At 45.2% G+C, this 16,891-nt stretch overlaps 1 protein-coding gene across 5 annotated transcripts in view; it reads left to right on the top strand.

Moving 5' to 3' along the window:
• The window catches only part of MYRF (myelin regulatory factor), a 99,292-nt gene that overhangs the window by 40,443 nt on the left and 41,958 nt on the right, over positions 1–16,891 (top strand). For 4 of the 5 annotated variants that reach the window (XM_079956218.1, XM_079956216.1, XM_079956217.1 and 1 more), the window contains exons 2-4: positions 4,167–4,254; positions 5,157–5,537; positions 16,292–16,353. In XM_079956218.1, coding sequence (XP_079812344.1) covers positions 4,167–4,254; positions 5,157–5,537; positions 16,292–16,353 — 531 coding nt within the window. Of the gene's footprint in view, positions 1–4,166; positions 4,255–5,156; positions 5,538–16,291; positions 16,354–16,401; positions 16,792–16,891 lie in introns of those variants that run through there. The other variant, XM_079956219.1, reaches the window with a different exon arrangement.

Here is a 16,891-nt window from a genome sequence, read left to right as displayed (position 1 = left end):
ATTTCATGGCCAAGCATTCCAGCATACTAAATACTGCACTACATGGATGTAACAGTTACATAATTAGGGGATATTATGTCCCTTTGGGCAGGATTTACATAACAAACCCCTTCAGTGGAAGCCCTGCACAAGGGCTTCTTCTTGCACTATGGGGCTTTCCCTTTTCCTCCCCTCACGACCCCCCAAATTGGCCTAAGGGGTTCAGAGGAGCCCCTAGAAGGGGTGAGGGGAGGGTGGAAATTGTTCCATCTGGCAAGCTGATATGCTTGTGCAGACAAGACGTCATAATAACGTGATGTTGAATTCTACCCACTGGGTTTAGTTCTGCTCGCATTTTTCTACAGCTTTTCCTCCATTGAGGTTAATGTACAAACATCTTTATTAAACACTGAATTGACCCCTGGGTCAGATGTAACACTGTTGATGACTAGCAGATAAAGGCTTTCACTTTACCTCCCCAAATTACAACATTTCACACTCTTTCTGATTATTTAATGGTTTACTTAAAAAGACTTATTTTGTCCTTTTGGGTCCAACACATTTTGGGACGGGGACTTGTCTATTTGCCCTATTTGCCACAGCATCATAGACACTGAAGACATGCATAAATAACAACAGTATGCTGTATGTTATGATACTTCAGATTTGGATGATTTGATGCCTACTATAATATTTATGCACTTTATAAACATGTAACTAAGAATATAAATAAAGGAAACTTTATTATTTAAAATATTCCAGTCCATAGAGCTGTTACTTGCTACAGTTTTTTTTTCATACGTAATGAAAACTTTTAAGACACAAATGCAATGCCATATTGTTCTAGTCCCCATATGAAATGATTTCATCATTTATTTTCCCCAGACTTAAGCATGGATGTCTTTGGTGAACATTATACCAACAAATACATAATCTCACAACCATCTTGTGAGTTGGCAGTTTCTTTAGTTCATTACCAGCTGGATTTTAGTTATCTTTTGGGGTCCAGCAGTTTTGCTGGTACAGTGGTACCTCGGTTTAAGAACAGCCCTGTTGCAAACTATTCGGTTTACGAACTCCACAAAACCGGAAGTAGTGTCCCGGTTTGCGAACTTTACCTCAGTCTAAGAACAGAAACTGAATGGTGGAAGGGCACCGGCGGCGGGAGGCCTCATTAGGGAAAGTGTGCCTCAGATTAAGAACGGTTTCAGTTTAAGAATGGACTTCTGGAATGGATTAAGTTCATAAACCAAGGTACCACTGTATTTCATCAAAGGCTTAAAGTTCCCAATTTTGCATATGTGTAGTAAGTTTCCGTTTGCTATTAGTTGAGCATTTATGGCCTTCTCTCTAGAAGGGCTGGAGACTTGCTCCTTTTTCTAAATGAAAGCTCTGAGTCTGGGGACACTGATATGCTTGCGCTGTAACTCCTAAGAATCAGGTGATCTTCACCCAAGAATTCCAACTGTACTGAATGGGATAAGTGGATACCGTATTCTTCCATGTATAAGACTAGGTTTTCTCCCTAAAAAATAATTTCAAAAATTAGGGGGCGTCTCCCCCCTTTTCTTAAATCTGTCCCCCCAAATAGGAGGCGTCTTATACATGGGGGCATCTTATAGATGGAAAAATACGGTACTTATAGACAGTGATGAACTGTTGCTGATACAATAGGCATTGACAAGAGTGCTGTACAGAAGTAGACTATCCCATGTGATTTCTCTCTGGTGTGGCAAATCAAAGGTTGTATGCTTTATTATGAAACTGTGTCTCTGACCTACCTTTTCTCAGTTTGTATGACCAAGGGGAAAGTGCCTCTAATTTTTCTCCCCCCTTCAACCCACCCACCAACCCTTTTGGCAAAATTCCTCACTGGATTTATTTCTGCTGATTTGCTTGTCTTGGTATGAAAGGGATTTTCTCAGGGTAAAATTCTGATAGGTTGAAGCCCCCTGTTTTCCCCCCCTCCTTTCCCCCTTTTTCTTTTTGGTTGGTTGGTTGACTAACCTTTACCCAGAATGCTGTTAAGGGGTGGGGAGTGAGAGACGCCTTTGACTGTGTGTGTGCGCGCTTGTCTGGTGAGCGAGTGACTTCTCATTCTAATCTAATGTGATTGAGCCATTCAGGAAAAGGTTGTCTCTTCATTATCTGAGCTGTGGGCAAAGGACTCCCTCCCTTTTTCTTGATAATGCCTTTGGCACTTAGGAATTGTGCACAAAGCTTCAGACTCCTGGAGAAACAGATAAAGCGGGAGGTTTATTTTTATCAACAAACCCAATCCATTTTTCAGTGCAAGAGAAGAGAAAGAGGGAACTTCCTGGAAGAAAGGAAAAGAAAGTCCAGCCATTCTCTAAACAAGACAGGATACACCATACATTTAAAGCTTATATCACCCCACTCAAAAGAATCCTGGAAGCTGTAAGGGGGCTGGGAATTGTAGCTCTATGAGGGTAAACTACAGTTCCCACAATTCTTGTGGTGGGGTATGATGGGTATGCAGCTGAAAAGGGATATGGTAGTGGAGTAATGGGGAAGAGCTGATAGTCTGTTCCAAAGAGGCACAGCAAGGAAAGTGGTGCTGATGGGAAATACTGTCTTCTGTAGATGAAAAACTGGTAGGACCAAGGCTTTTGTAATAGCATTTGAACCCAGCTGTGGCATGGGAATGGTGTCGTGAGCTGCCCGAGTGCTGCCTCCCACAGGCAAACAAGACAGGCAACTTCACAGCAGGCATGCAAACATTTCCCCTCATGAAGCAAATAGCAGCTTGGGAGGAGGGCAATTTTCATTGGGAAGATTGAGGGGACAGTTAACCCCCCTTTCCCAGCAGCATAGTCCCAATCTATTGACCCCTTGCTATTTTCAAAAATTGCAAAAGAGATGGGAGATTTGATGAAGGATATCCATAGTCTCGTCTAGTTTGGTCTTCAGGGTCACAGGCAATAAGTATAACTGGAATTTTCTCTCTCTCCTCAGTAAATGCAATGGTTCTTATTAAGACTATTAATCTCTAGGAAGAAACAATTGTTTTTACCAGGACTAAATGACAACTAAGTAATCCTAACAGTCTGTGACTCTTTCTAGAGACAAGCCAGTTGTTATGGTCTATGCCTATTCATTCATTTACTGCTCCCCCTCCCCTTACTGGGGTTGTTCTTTTGGTTATGTACTGGTATGTTTACCCAAGTTGTTTATTGTATGTATTAGACACTTTTATTTTAAATTACTCTTCATTGTTCTGTGCATGAGTTTTGGACTTGGGCTCCTTTCCTCTGCACAAACACAAGGACAAATTCAAAAACTTTTGCTTCCATTCATTTCTAGATATCCATGGTTTAACAGAATATCTGAGCCCTAAATTGTGAGGTATCTGAAGAAGTGTGCATGCACACGAAAGCTCATACCAAGAACTAACTTAGTTGGTCTTTAAGGTGCTACTGGAAGGAATTTTTTTTGTTTCCCTAAATTGTGATTAGTCTTAATTATGTTTCACAGAAACAGGACAGCTTCATAAACAAAGGTTTGAAGTTGCCTTGCTTCAGTAAACTATAGTTAAGACTAACCATAGTTTGTCCACTATGTTTAAGACTAAACTGAGGCTACAGCCACATTGGAGGTAGAAAGGGGAGGGAGAGAGACAGTAGACTGAGTCTCAGCCAAGTCTTTCGTAAAGTGTTACACCCAGAAAAGGTCACTCTGCCTAAATTATCATTACAGTACTGCTGTTTGTTCATTAAAGTAACTTTGACTAAAATGTCTTCTATGATATGGGTGATTCTGAAATACTATAAAAGTTCAAAAATAATACTTTTTTTGATTATCCCCTTCCTAAACAATTGTTCCTCTAATTTGACTCAAATCCCTTAGCCATTTCTGAGCCCTACTGAATAAAATGGTTCCTCCATCCTTCTTTTGTGCCCTCTACTTCTGGTGTCCATTCTTCCGTTGTCCATCTCTTGGCCTCCAGCTGATGTTTCTGGAACAATACCCCATTCTTCAGATCTGAATCTGATGCCACTTCCTCCTTCAAATATCCATTTTAAAGCCAATTCAGTTCCTTGACTTAAGCCAGCGTTTTTGTTCTGGGGAATTTCCATCATCAGAGCTCTGTCTGGCCCTGAGGGAACAGTGGCACTTTGTCTGAATTTTGCTAATAGCTTTCCCTGTGCAACCTGTTTTTGTTTCAGGTCATGATATTAATGGAGCACTGGAACCATCAAACATTGACACCAGCATCCTGGAAGAATATATTGGCAAGGAAGACTCGCCAGATATGTAAGTGTGTTCTTTTGCACCTATGTTCCTAATAAACAGTGATGGTTGCATGATGCTGTGAGGGTGACCATGGTGGCTGCATGGTGTGATCATATTTCCTTTGCTATCTGTCTGCCACACAACTGTGCTCAGCTGTCTATCCCTACCACGTCCACAGTTCTTCCTAAATCTTTCTTTTGATTCTTCTTTTCTTGAGAGCCATTGGTTAAGTTTTTGATTCCAGACACCTGAGCTCAGTTATCCAAAGGCATATCTTTGGGGTTGCTATTACCAGACTTTGCTACATAGGAAACAGTCAAAAGGAAAAGGAAATGGATAACTTTAGTGTAAGTAGAAGGTTGTAGGGGATTTAAGTCTGACTGTCACTCAAGGACAGGACCCAACAGGAGCTTACATTTTGGGTTAAGAGGAGCTGCATTGGTTATATGTCTTCTGTGTGCTGCATTGGATGGCACTTAGTAGCAAAGGGCCACAAGCAGCCAGAAGATCACATCTTGTTGACCAAGTATAAGCTTGGTGAGTATTTGAAAGGAGATTTTCAGAAGAATATCCAAGGCGTGTGCATGATTCTTTCTTGATTTCATTGTGGAACAAATGCCAGAGAACAGTGCTGATGTCTGTTGCCACACTCACATGCACCAACAGGATGTCATAAATGTGGTTGTAATCTCCACTTTCAGGTTAGCCATCGCATTTCTATTTCTATTCCATATCATGGATCAAATGACATTATATGTTTTCAGACATTCTGTGGTGGGGTTTTTTGTTCTTTCAGTGGAGAATTAATGATGTGATGAGCCAACATCATTCAGTGTATAGCTATTGAGTCACCCTGTATGTCTGCAGATTGAAAAGTGCAATATGCACATGTTACTCAGGTTATTTTAACTTCTCTCCTACAGTTCCGATTTGGACTCCATCTCTGAAATCCCAGCCTCTGCTGGCTATCCTCATGCCCAACCTTCCAGCTCTGCCAGTGTCGGTGTATCTGTCTCCAATGCTGGCCATGCTTCTAATGCTGCATCTAGTGGTCCCCTCCATCATGGCCTTCCAAGCACCCAAGTACCTATCCGGCACAGTCTCCACCATGGCCCCCCTGGCAGCCAAGTTCCAATCCGGCATGGCCCCCCATTGCCCAGTCCATGTGGACCCAGCTACAGTACTCACCTCAACTGCAATAACAACAATGGCATGGTGATGCCCAAGGGGTACCTCAGCAGCCACTGCCTGACCAACATTGCCCCTCCAATCAAATCAGAGCTGAAGGCCTCCTACGCACCTGGGTAAGTGATGCTGAGTAAAGGAGGAGGAGGTGGAGGTGGTGATGGGGTGGTGGGAGCGTTCAGTTCTAGGGCCTGAGAGTGATAAGTTGTATCTGAACGATTCTGCTAATTCTCTTATGACACTATGTCCACGGCAGTCTAAATCGAAAAACAATGGTGTGTTGTAAGAAGGAAACCTTCGTCCATAGGAACTGGGTTTCTGGAGGAGAGCTGGCAAAACCTCCTAGGCTCATGGAATGATCTACTAAAAGAGCCAGGACTTGAGTGACTTTGGGAGGAGGGGAATGAGCTGAAATGTTGGCACATGAATGGTAAAAATTAGAAAGCTAAAACCACATTTTAGATTTCGAAACACCAACAGATAATTTATATAGAGTAAAGTACAGTAGTATTCAGATTATTGTTGGTTATGGTTTTCACTGATGGAACTTAATTGGACACTTCATGGATATTTACAATGGTTACAAAGAAGGCCAGTTGTCTGTGCAGCCTGCAGGTGAAAATAGGAAGTTGCAGGACGTGGATTTTAGGCATTTTTAGGGGAAATGAACAGGCTGCAGTATTGAATGTACCCTTGCTATCTTTCCAGGGAAAAAGTATGTGCCTGTCAGGAAACTATTCCAAAGGGATGTCTGACCAAAACTCTATTTTATAGCACCAAAACAAGTGGTCCCAGGGAGTGCCCTAGATATCGTTTTTATTAGGCTTGAAGAGCATGGAGTCTAAACCAAATTTCTACTTCCTTACAATTGACACTGGATATAGCCTTTCAGAGGAAAATGATAAATATCAGTTAGGTGAATTTAGGGAGATGATGTGTTTCCCCTGTTCTGCCAAGGTGAATCATGACTGAATGGGAGAAGGACATTCATTGGATCAAGAAGAATGGAATGGTGGCAGAAGCTCATTGCGTGGACAGGCGGAGTCCCCAGATCCCGAGTGGTCTCCCCCGTCATGTAGAATAACGACTCTAGACAACGTGCTATGGGATTAAATTGGCCACAACTTTATTAAATTTCAAATGTGGGTAGACCTTGGCTCAGGCATTAGGCGTTCTCCCTCCCTAGTCCCCAGCCGGGGACCTAGGGAGCATCAGGGTTATCCAGTGTGTGTGGGGGGGATGGGCCGGCTCTGGAGAACATATGTTCAAGCAGAGATAGCCGCCCCCGTTACGCCGCTGCAGGGGAGAGCAATGACGACCTTTCGGCGTACGGCCAAAGCCTCCCTTCAAAAACCCCTTTAACGGGGAACCCTGGTATCGCCGCCGCAAAGAGGAAGATGGACTAAAGGATTCCGCCCAAGGCCTGATACCGCCAAAGTTGTGACCTTTTGCTACGGGAAAGGCGAAACCTGCCAATGCAGGGAAATTCCTTTCCGGCCCTTTAACAGCGACCTTATCGTAGCAGCGCCCGCATACCTGTGGAGACAGGTTAACCTGCAAAACCTATGAAGAAAAGTTAACCTACAAACGAAGACATTAACTGAGGGTGGGTAGGGTGGGAGAAGCTCTGGAGCCAAGTGAGGATTACCAATTAAGATCCACCCTCTATTGTGTGGGCAGGTAATCCCTCCCTCTACCTGGCCTGGTTTCCCTGGCAACACTTCCCCCAGGTGGGATTGGACAACTCACTGGGGTAGGCGGGGACCTCCGGGTATCCCACCTGAGGGAAGGCAAAGCCTATGTTGATGTGGCCACTCCAGATCCAGGGCTGCGCGCGTCCACGCAAAGGGCGCCCCCCGTTTTAAGTGGGGAGCGGTCATTGCGTGGACAGGCGGAGTCCCCAGATCCCGAGTGGTCTCCCCCGTCATGTGGAATAACGACTCTAGACAACATGCTATGGGATTAAATTGGCCACAACTTTATTAAATTTCAAATGTGGGTAGACCTTGGCTCAGGCATTGGGCGTTCTCCCTCCCTAGTCCCCAGCCGGGGACCTAGGGAACATCAGGGTTATCCAGTGTGTGGGGGGGGGATGGGCCGGCTCTGGAGAACATATGTTCAAGCAGAGATAGCCGCCCCCGTTATGCCGCTGCAGGGGAGATCAATGACGACCTTTCGGCGTACGGCCAAAGCCTCCCTCAAAAACCCCTTTAACGGGGAACCCTGGTATCGCCGCCGCAAAGAGGAAGATGGACTAAAGGATTCCGCCCAAGGCCTGATACCACCACCCAAGACCGCAAAGATTGCGGTCTCGCCGCCAAGACTACCTACATCTGAAAATCCCCTTTGCCATCCTCCAACCAGTCAATCAGGCCATGCCTGATGTCGCTCAGCCAACGCTCGTTACCACGGTCCGATAGGTGCACGCCATCGGGCCGAAATAGCTCCTTCAGACCAGAAAATCATGATGTTGGGGTGAGCGGCATGTACGCTTTCCAGGTGCGCGATCGCTGTTTTGATCAGAATTATGCTTTTTTGCACGACCAAGTCATTTTCGCCAAGGTGGAGGACAACCGCGTTTGGCGGATGGCGGAACGCAAGTTCGTGACGCAACCAAGGGAGCAGGGCATCCCATCGCATTCCTCGTTGGCCGAACCAGGAAATGGAGATCTTTGGCTGCAGACCCAGATGTTCTCCGCCTGGACCAGTAGTGGCATGGATGGCCGCCCAATGCACTATGCTGTGGCCGAAGATCCACACATGTTTGGGGGTTGAGCCTGAAAGAAAGGATTATATGGTATCTGTCAGTGTCTGCTGGTTGTTTCGAATATAGCCTTTGAAGGCAGCTGAACGCCACCGCTCCATTGTTTTTATGTGTTCTGCTGGGAGGCCGCTCGCAGCTGCCGAGGTTGCTGCACCGATACGAAAGGAATGCCCGGAAAATTGTGCTGGGTCGCCTCCACAAGCATGGATGGCCTTACGCAATATTGAGACAAATTGGCAACGGGTCATGGGGCGGCCTGATGCATGAATGAGGAGGAGGCCTGGTCCCGGAGGACGTACCTTCAGGAATTTGCGTGTGTCCGCGACAGGGCATGGTCCAGTGTGTGGGGAGGAGGCTAGACTTAGCGTGGAACCCCTACCTAGTTTATCGGTTTTTGGAGGCTTGGATTTTGACTTGTATCATGCGCCTGTCAAGGTTGATATCAGCCACAGACAAGCCCCTGCGATGAGGTGACAATGTGCCCCCTATGCACTCCCCGATACGGAGTGCACCAAAGAAGGATAGGGAGAAGGCTGCCCTGAAGAGCCTGACCTCATAGTTGGACCAGCAAATACTGGGGAGCGCATCCCAGGTCAGCCGGAGGATCTCTATGGTTACTGGCCTCCTCTTATCTGCAATGGGCGGGTGGGAGCGACGCCACCCTGCAATAAGCTTCCTTACGTGGAAAGTGTTACAGGGGTCTGGGAGCCAAAACAGTTGCTTAAGTAGGAGATAGCAGCCTTGTGCAGGCTGATGGTTTTAAGGGCCATGCCCCTACGCTTTAGGTGAACCAAATTTTTTAGAACATCAGACTCCTTAGCTGTACGCCTGCGACGTAAGCCAGACTTATCTCTGAACCCCTCGAATTGGGACCATGCTCTGGTGTAGGACCGCAGCGTTGATGGTGCAAGGGCGCTCAGAACTCCTGCTGTCACTTCTCCCGTCCAATTTCCCAGAGGTCCTCCGGAAAGGCTTCTGGGAGTTGATCGGCCTCGGGTGCTAGGTCGCGAAAGCGCTCCATCTGAAAGTGAGACAGGGCATCTGCAATGTCGTTATTGAGGCCCGGGATGAACCGCGCAGAAAAGGAGATGTTACCTTTCAGACATTCCAGCACGAAGAGACGGAGCACGCAAATTACCCTGTTGGATTTTGCGGATTGCTTCGCAATGATTCTTACCACCGCCTGGTTGTCCGACCAGAAGCACACCCTGGTGTCCTTGAGGAGGTGCCCCCAAACACAGAGAGCCACTAGGATTGGGAAAAACTCAAGGAAAGTTAAATCACGTGTAATGCCCTCCTCATGCCAAGATGTCGGCCAAGGCTGTGCGCACCAGTGACCCCTGAAGTAAGCGCTGAAGCCAAAGCGACCAGAGGCGTCAGAGTGCACCTGTAGCTGTTCCTTAGGCAGCAGGCAAGATTGGCCAGGGGCAGGCGAGAGGTTTGGCTGACAGAATCCAGTTCAATACCCAGATATGAGATGACGGTGGTTGGACCTTCGGTCTTGTCCGCTGCCAACGGGATGCCCAATTCAGCTGCCAGCTGAATGAAGCATGCCAGCGCCCTAGCGCACGCGTCTGAGCCCGCTGGCTGGACGTAATGGGAAATGCGGTGGGACCCTGACCTGCGTTTCATGGCCCATTCCACGAATGCGCTGAAGGTTTCAAATGCAGCGCATGCGATGGAACAGCCCATGGGCATAGCTTTGTCAAAGTACCATTGGTCCTGGAATTTGAAACCTAGCAACCAGAAGTCCCTGGGGTGGACTGGTAACAGACGGAAGGCTGATTCGATGTCACATTTTGCCATGAGCGCGCCCGGGCCACACTCCCTAACCAGCCTGATTGCGGTCATTGCTATGGGAGTTTGTGAAAGTGATGCTTTTGTGGAAGGGACTTACTGGGGCAAACAGGAAATAGATAATGGAGGAGGAGGAACTGAGCTTTGCTTGACAGAAATCTGGATTTCTTGCTAAAGCTGTCTTACATGTGCATACCCAGCTGTCTTACATGTGCATAGCCAGTTATGTCCTGGCTCACTGTGGCCTGTGAGCTTCTCAGACGTTCCGTTAGTAACACCGTGCTCATGAACCTTTTGACTCGCTGAGGAGGAAGGGCCAGTTATAGACTATTGACAGCCACTGCAGTTGTTGTGAGGGAAGCAGAAGATCAGTTTGGCCGGTGGGGGTGGGAACTTTGCATGATGATTAAGGACTAGATGGACTGTAGATGGAAAGCAGGGGCTAGGGGAAGTTAAGTCAGCCTGAACTTCACAGGCAGATTTAAAGTACATGTCCAATTTTTTGGTGTATGTCCTATAGGTATGAATGTCAATCCTAGAGTTGGGAGAGAGGGTTTTATGGATTTGATATTTATGTACTTGTACAGCACTTTGGGGATGAATGAAAAATCGATTTAGAGGTCCTCATTTCACAGACAGGTCTTGTTTTCTCACCAGTTGGAGTTGCTGCTGTATTTGGGACCAAAGAATGTGCTGAGTGCATCAAATATCTAATGTTAAGATATGTCTGAATAACTAGCAGTCTGTGCCTTCAGCCCAGAGACTGGTTCTTCATAAGCTAGCAGAATCACTAGGAGGATCACAGAGGATGATCTGATGCTGTGATGCCATCAACGAAGCAAATTATTGGTCTCCATGCAGCCTTCCACTTCTGAATGGTTCTAATACACTTGCAAACACCGTCATTCTAATAAGGGTGTGGGGTTTTTTTGGTTTTGTTTTTTTGTTTTTTGCTGTATACTACCTGCGGGGAGATGCAGGAATAGAAGCAGAGATTTTGTTATCCACTTGAGGCACAGGTTAATGTAGAATTAAATCTTTACTCTGGAATCCCAGTTAAGATCCCTAAAGCTTGTCTGAACATTAGCTAAAGGTATTACATGCTGAGAACCTTGGGGAAGCATCTAGTTTGTTTGTTCATTTGTTTCAAAGCCTTAGACCAACAGGATCAAATAATAATGTGCTGCTTTGTTTTTCAGCCTAGCAATTGAAAATGTATTTTCACAGTCTGCTAGGAATGGCACCTCTGATGTTCCCTTTCTTGAATTCTTTGTGCACACTTCTGCAGAAATGCTTTCCTTACTGGTCTTAGTGGAAGAATTCATGAACATTGTACCGTAACACTTTTTCAATAGAAATAGAAATTGGGGGAAAATGAAGGATTAACATATAAAACAAGTAAATATAAATAAGCACATTTTCCATGTAATATTTACATTTATATGTTTTTATATCTATCCTTTACCCTTTTTTTAAAAAAAAAGATAAAAATAAAAGCTACCCTGTCCTTATAAATACTATCCAGCACTGCCAGCCTACAATAGAATCCCATCCAGAAGTTAGTACAGTGGTACCTCGGGTTACATATGCTTCAGGTTACATATGCTTCTGGTTACAGACTCCGCTAACCCAGAAATAGTGCTTCAGGTTAAGAAATTTGCTTCAGGATGAGAACAGAAATTGTGCTCTGGTGGCGCGGCGGCAGCGGGAGTCCCCATTAGCTAAAGTGGTGCTTCAGGTTAAGAACAGTTTCAGGTTAAGAACGGACCTCCAGAATGAATTAAGTATTTAACCCGAGGTACCACTGTACTCCTTGATTCATCTCCCTCCTTTTACCACAGCAATTGGGGTCCCTTTGTTCTGAATGTTACTTGGAAAGGGTTTCCTTTTTTCCTTCCCATGCAAGATCCTTTTTCTTCTGCCAAGCTTTCTGATCAGTTCTCTGGATCAAAGATTGCAAAACAAGCAGTGCTCCTCTGTGGGATGCACCCTGCCAGGTGGGCTCACTCCGTGGATTGGCTCGCCCTGGCTGTGCTGTGAAGGATATATGCAAACACTTCTGTAAATATTTGGCTAGGAAACTGAAAAGGTACAGGGCAGGAGAATATAATGGACAGACAAGAAGAGAAAGTTATTCAAAGCAAGTCTACTGGGGCCCTGAAAAGAGCAAATAAATTTGTCAAGTTTGCCCTCCAGAAGGTGCACATCTCACTTACAGCTTACAAGAAGAATTTCAAATGAGGCTGTGCCATAGATAATCCACTGACCTAAAATTAAGGTCAAGGCTAGCTAACTGGCCAGAACACAAGTGTGAGGGTCAGGAGAAAGAGGTGAGAGTCACAGAAGTTGTTGTTGTTGTTGTTGTTTAGTCGTTTAGTCGTGTCCGACTCTTCGTGACCCCATGGACCAGAGCACGCCAGGCACTTCTGTCTTGCACTGCCTCCCGCAGTTTGGTCAAAAGTCACAGAAGATACCTGTGTCTTAATGCAGAGGTGGGGAACCCGAGGGCCACATTCCCCTGTGGACAGCATTCCTGGGGCCTCATACCAGTGGTGAGCAGGGCCAGGTGCAAAAGCTGTCACAGCAATGGATGTGAATCTTACCCTTGTATAGTAAGTTACATTCCAATCATGCAAAGGCAGAGGTTTACACATCATCCTTCATCCTCTTTCCAGGTAAACAAGAGACACTGTCACAGTTCAAGGGCACATTCCAGCCCAGCAAACAACCAAGGAGCACCTGGCCTGTGAAGGGTGTGTTGTGTGACCTGGGAAGACTCCTGAGGGCTCAGTTCAGAAGCCTGGACATTTAGCCCCCTGAGCCTGAGGTTCCATAGCTTTGCTGTAAGGAACAGAGGCATGAGGAGCTTTGTGACATAACGTGCTATTTTGAGAACCAAAGAAGGGGTGTGCTGTATGCTTCCTCTGACTTCCATAGCCCTGCTAGTCATGGCTACTAATTATTGAGGAGAGGCAACCATCCTGCTCATTGTGTGCAGTTGGTGCTTGGAGGAAGATGGGCAGGACCTTGGGAAAGTTACCAGTGTGTTCGTTGCCATATTTTTTTGCTGAGAAGATCCTCTTCATCTCCAGTTTGTTGTTGGGGTTCTCATCAGAAATAACACAGGCTGGTGTCATGGGGGATGGCTGCCTTTGCTAGGTGTGCTGGCGATGGAGCACAGAGCCACCTCTCTCCTCTTTGTTTCTAAACCCCTTGTGGAATACATTTGTGCCTAAGCCCACCTCTCATTTGGATACACAGCAGTTTGCCTGTGAAGTGTTCCACTTTCTGAACTATTTCTTTTTGCCAGGTTTTCCAATTATTTTTCTTTCCTTGATCATTCAATCCTGTACGCTCTCTTCTCATTTTTAATCCAACAGCATGGCCATCTAATTCTCCCCATTTCTTCAGCAACCCTTGTCTCTTTTTGCTGGTGCATCTCCTTCCTATTCCTTTCCTGGACTTCAACTCCTGCTATCCCTGGCCATTGGTCATGCTGCCTGGGGTTGATGGAATTCCAACAACATCTGGCAAGCACCACGTTCTTCTCTCAGTCCACAGTCTGTAAAAAATGTGTAACTATAATTTTCCTAGCTCAAATGTTGAGGCTTGACCTCTCAGAATATTACACATATCCATACTCACCCACTTATTTTAACAGCCTTGCTGAAAGTCTGATATTTTTTTACTTCTATTCCCCTTTCCTAGGTGTGTACACTTGGAGCCATAGTACTCCTCCATTTCTTTTCCATCTTCATCCAGCCTGTTGCTAATTCTTTTTTCTGAAACTGCCAAGAACAGTTCTTCTGTTTCTAGTGCTTTAAAAAAAATGCTTATCCATGCCCTCGTTCTCTCTTCTCTTGACAATCAGAAGTTTCTCTTTGTTAAGATTTTGTTCCTCTCTAGTCAACTCAGAATAGCTTTTTAAAAGAATGATATACTTCTTTCCAGATAGATAGATAGATATCTGTCATCACTTCACCCTCATTTTTTAAAGCCCACCACTATGTATCTAGCAGTATAGGGCTTGGAACTAGATTTCCTATCTCATCCTCTTCTGTTATTTTTTGACACTCTTGCTGCAACACGCCAGCAGCAATAGGCCATCTGAGGTCTCCATACATTTCCTGGCTGCTTTCTTTCACTTTTTCAAAAAGCAAGCAGGGAAATGTATAACTGAAAGCAACTCTTGGCTAACAGGGTAATGCATTCTCCATAGTCTATTTATCCCTTGCCGTCTTTACTCATGTTGCCAACAAAGCATGCACTTTATGTGGACTGCAGTGATACTAACACTTCTTTAAGAGAAACTAACCAGCTTAATAGCTGAGGCTACCAACTGACAATTTAGACGTTGCTACTTGTGCGAGTTTAATAGTCTGAGTAGTATTGGAAAGGTCTGTCATGAGCTAGTCTTCACAGAAGTAGTCCGATTAATAGCACAGGTGAGAATGTCAGTGTTGTCCTGAAGTGACTTTCCATTAACTCACTTGGTTTCATTAGACTTCAACATCCATTTCCTCCCTTCCCCATTTCAGTCTCATCTTGCTGGCTTTTGTGTTTACTTGACCTTGTCAGTCAGCACAATTGCAGTCTCCATCAGCTACTGGTAGGTGTGTTTGGAGACTGAATCTCAGTTTATGAACCAGTAGGGAAGTTTTCAAGGCTCTCTTCTTGTAGTTGCAGGTGCTTGGGATGAAATTTATTTGAAAGGGAAAGAAGTGTACTGTAGCTCCTAATTTTGAAGGGCATGGAGTTGGGGGCTGAAGAGTGGACGCTAGTTGTTGTTGACTCACTCTCATTTTGAATCCTCTGTTGGAACCATACCAAAGAAAAACCCAGTTTGAGCTAAGTACCTAAAGACCCCTGAGATTTGTTACTTGTTTGTTATTCAGCAAAGCACTGTGCATATTAATGGCACTCTGTAAGACGTCTTCTTCTTCTTTGGTGATCACTCGTAGCCAAGTAAGATTGTCTTCCATAAACACGGTTTTAACAATGTGTCTGTAAGTGACTGTGGAGGCCAGTTCTGGATCCACATGTCCTTCCACAGTGGGGACATTGGTTTCCGGGTGGAAATTGATCACGGTGTGGATTTGCCAAGGGTGCCTTCCTCTTAGCATGTTTCTCCCTTGCGTCCTGAGTTTGAGTGTCTTCAAAGCCCATGACACCTTTGGCAAAGGCTGTTCTCCAATTGGAGTGCTCGCAGGCAAGTGTTTCCCAATTGTTGGTGTTTATACTACATGCTACACAGGAAGTTAACAAAATGGGACTCATCCAATGTAAAAGACTGAAAAGGAGAACTAATTTCAAAATCTTGAGGATTATTGCACTTCTTAATCAATTCCCAATGGATTAAGTATAGTTTATTCATTGTTGTCCCATTTCTTGTAGAAAAGTCCCTGGGGAATGCCTGTTTTTGCTGAAATGTGTCAGACATTAATAAAAAGTGCCTTATTCTCTGACAGAAAGCTAACCAGCAACAAAAACTCTAAACTCAGAATTCTTTCTTGTTGTTAAATAGAATGTTTTGGTTTACTTTGCAGTGGCTGTGGCCAGACCCTTTTCTCTTGCCTGCTTCTGGCTAGCTTTGTCAATTTCAGTCTAGGGGCTCCATATGTAGCCTCAGGTATACTTGATGATGGGATAATCTGGCCCTTAGACTCATGGCTTTTTCTTCGGATGGGTCAGTTTTTGTAACAGAGCCAGATTCCCCAAAAGCCTCCTCTGTATCTGTTAATGATCTTTTTCTGGGGAACAGATAGATTTCTGTTTTGGCTTCTTTTAGCTGAGCAAGAGCTGCTGAGCAAAGAGAGGAGTCTTATTAGGAGATCAACAAAATGGTCATGAAGTTAGATGCCTATGAATAAAATCAAAGGGCTCACTGTGAGAATAGCATAGGCTGGGTGTGAAATAATACTAGTTTAAACAGTCCCAAACTCTTTAATAGGGAGGTGCTGTAGTGAGTAGTTAAGGGGGCTAGACATGGTGGGCTTCCTGGCACTTTGGGGAGTGGCCAGTGGTTGGGTCTTTCGCTGGAGGGAGAATTTGTGCAGGAAGACCTGTCTGTAGGAGGTCACACTGACTGACTTCAGTCTCAGGAGGATTTGTATTGGCGAACAATTCCAGAAAAATGCTTGTCAAGTCCATTGTTAATCTCTACCAGCTGAGGGTGCTGCAGGCAGTGGGGTTATCCGTGGAATTGTTGCTTCTCCCCAAGGTTTGAAGGATATTTTGCATTCTTTCACCTTATCAATTTCTCAAGACGCTTGTTTGACCTTTCCCTCTATTTTTTTCTCCATTGCTCTTCAGCACTTTACCCGACTCTCCCCCGGACTCTGGATCAGAGGCATACTCCCCCCAGCAGGTGAATGGTAAGTGCTCAGATTCAAGCCCAAACACACCGGCGTCCCCCCCTTCTTTGGTTGGCAAAAGTGGTTGGCTCTGAAATCTTTATCGGACAGGGGAAAAACAGACTGCTGCAATACTGAAGAGATTATCAGTTAGTAAATATTCCTAGACTTACGCCTATTGTTTTCCTGCTACCCTTTGGAAAGAGTGGGGGAGGAGGGGAGGAGCAGGAGCACAAAGAGGTTTGTGGGGAGAGGAAGATGTAAATCTACCTTTTGAAAGAGGAAAATGGGGAAACTGTTGACTTCTGCCTAGTGAAGAAGTGAAAATGGAGTGTTTGAGCCTTGTTTTGTGGATGGCGGTGCTGTCAGATGTTGACTTCTGGAGAATTATGTAAAAACAAGCCTATTCCAGTAATGAAGACCAAAGCAAGGAAATTGCCATGAGCTTGCTATTAGACGGTAAGTACGCTCTGAGCCTTCTGCCACCTTTTTCCTAGTTCCGATTGGTACAGGGAGACTCTCCTCTGTTTCCTGTGTCAGGCAGAGAAATCTTAGATAC

The sequence above is a fragment of the Podarcis cretensis genome, assembly GCF_951804945.1.
Source record: "Podarcis cretensis genome assembly, chromosome: 1".
Lineage (NCBI taxonomy): Eukaryota > Metazoa > Chordata > Lepidosauria > Squamata > Lacertidae > Podarcis > Podarcis cretensis.
This window is presented reverse-complemented; position numbering and strand designations above follow the sequence as displayed.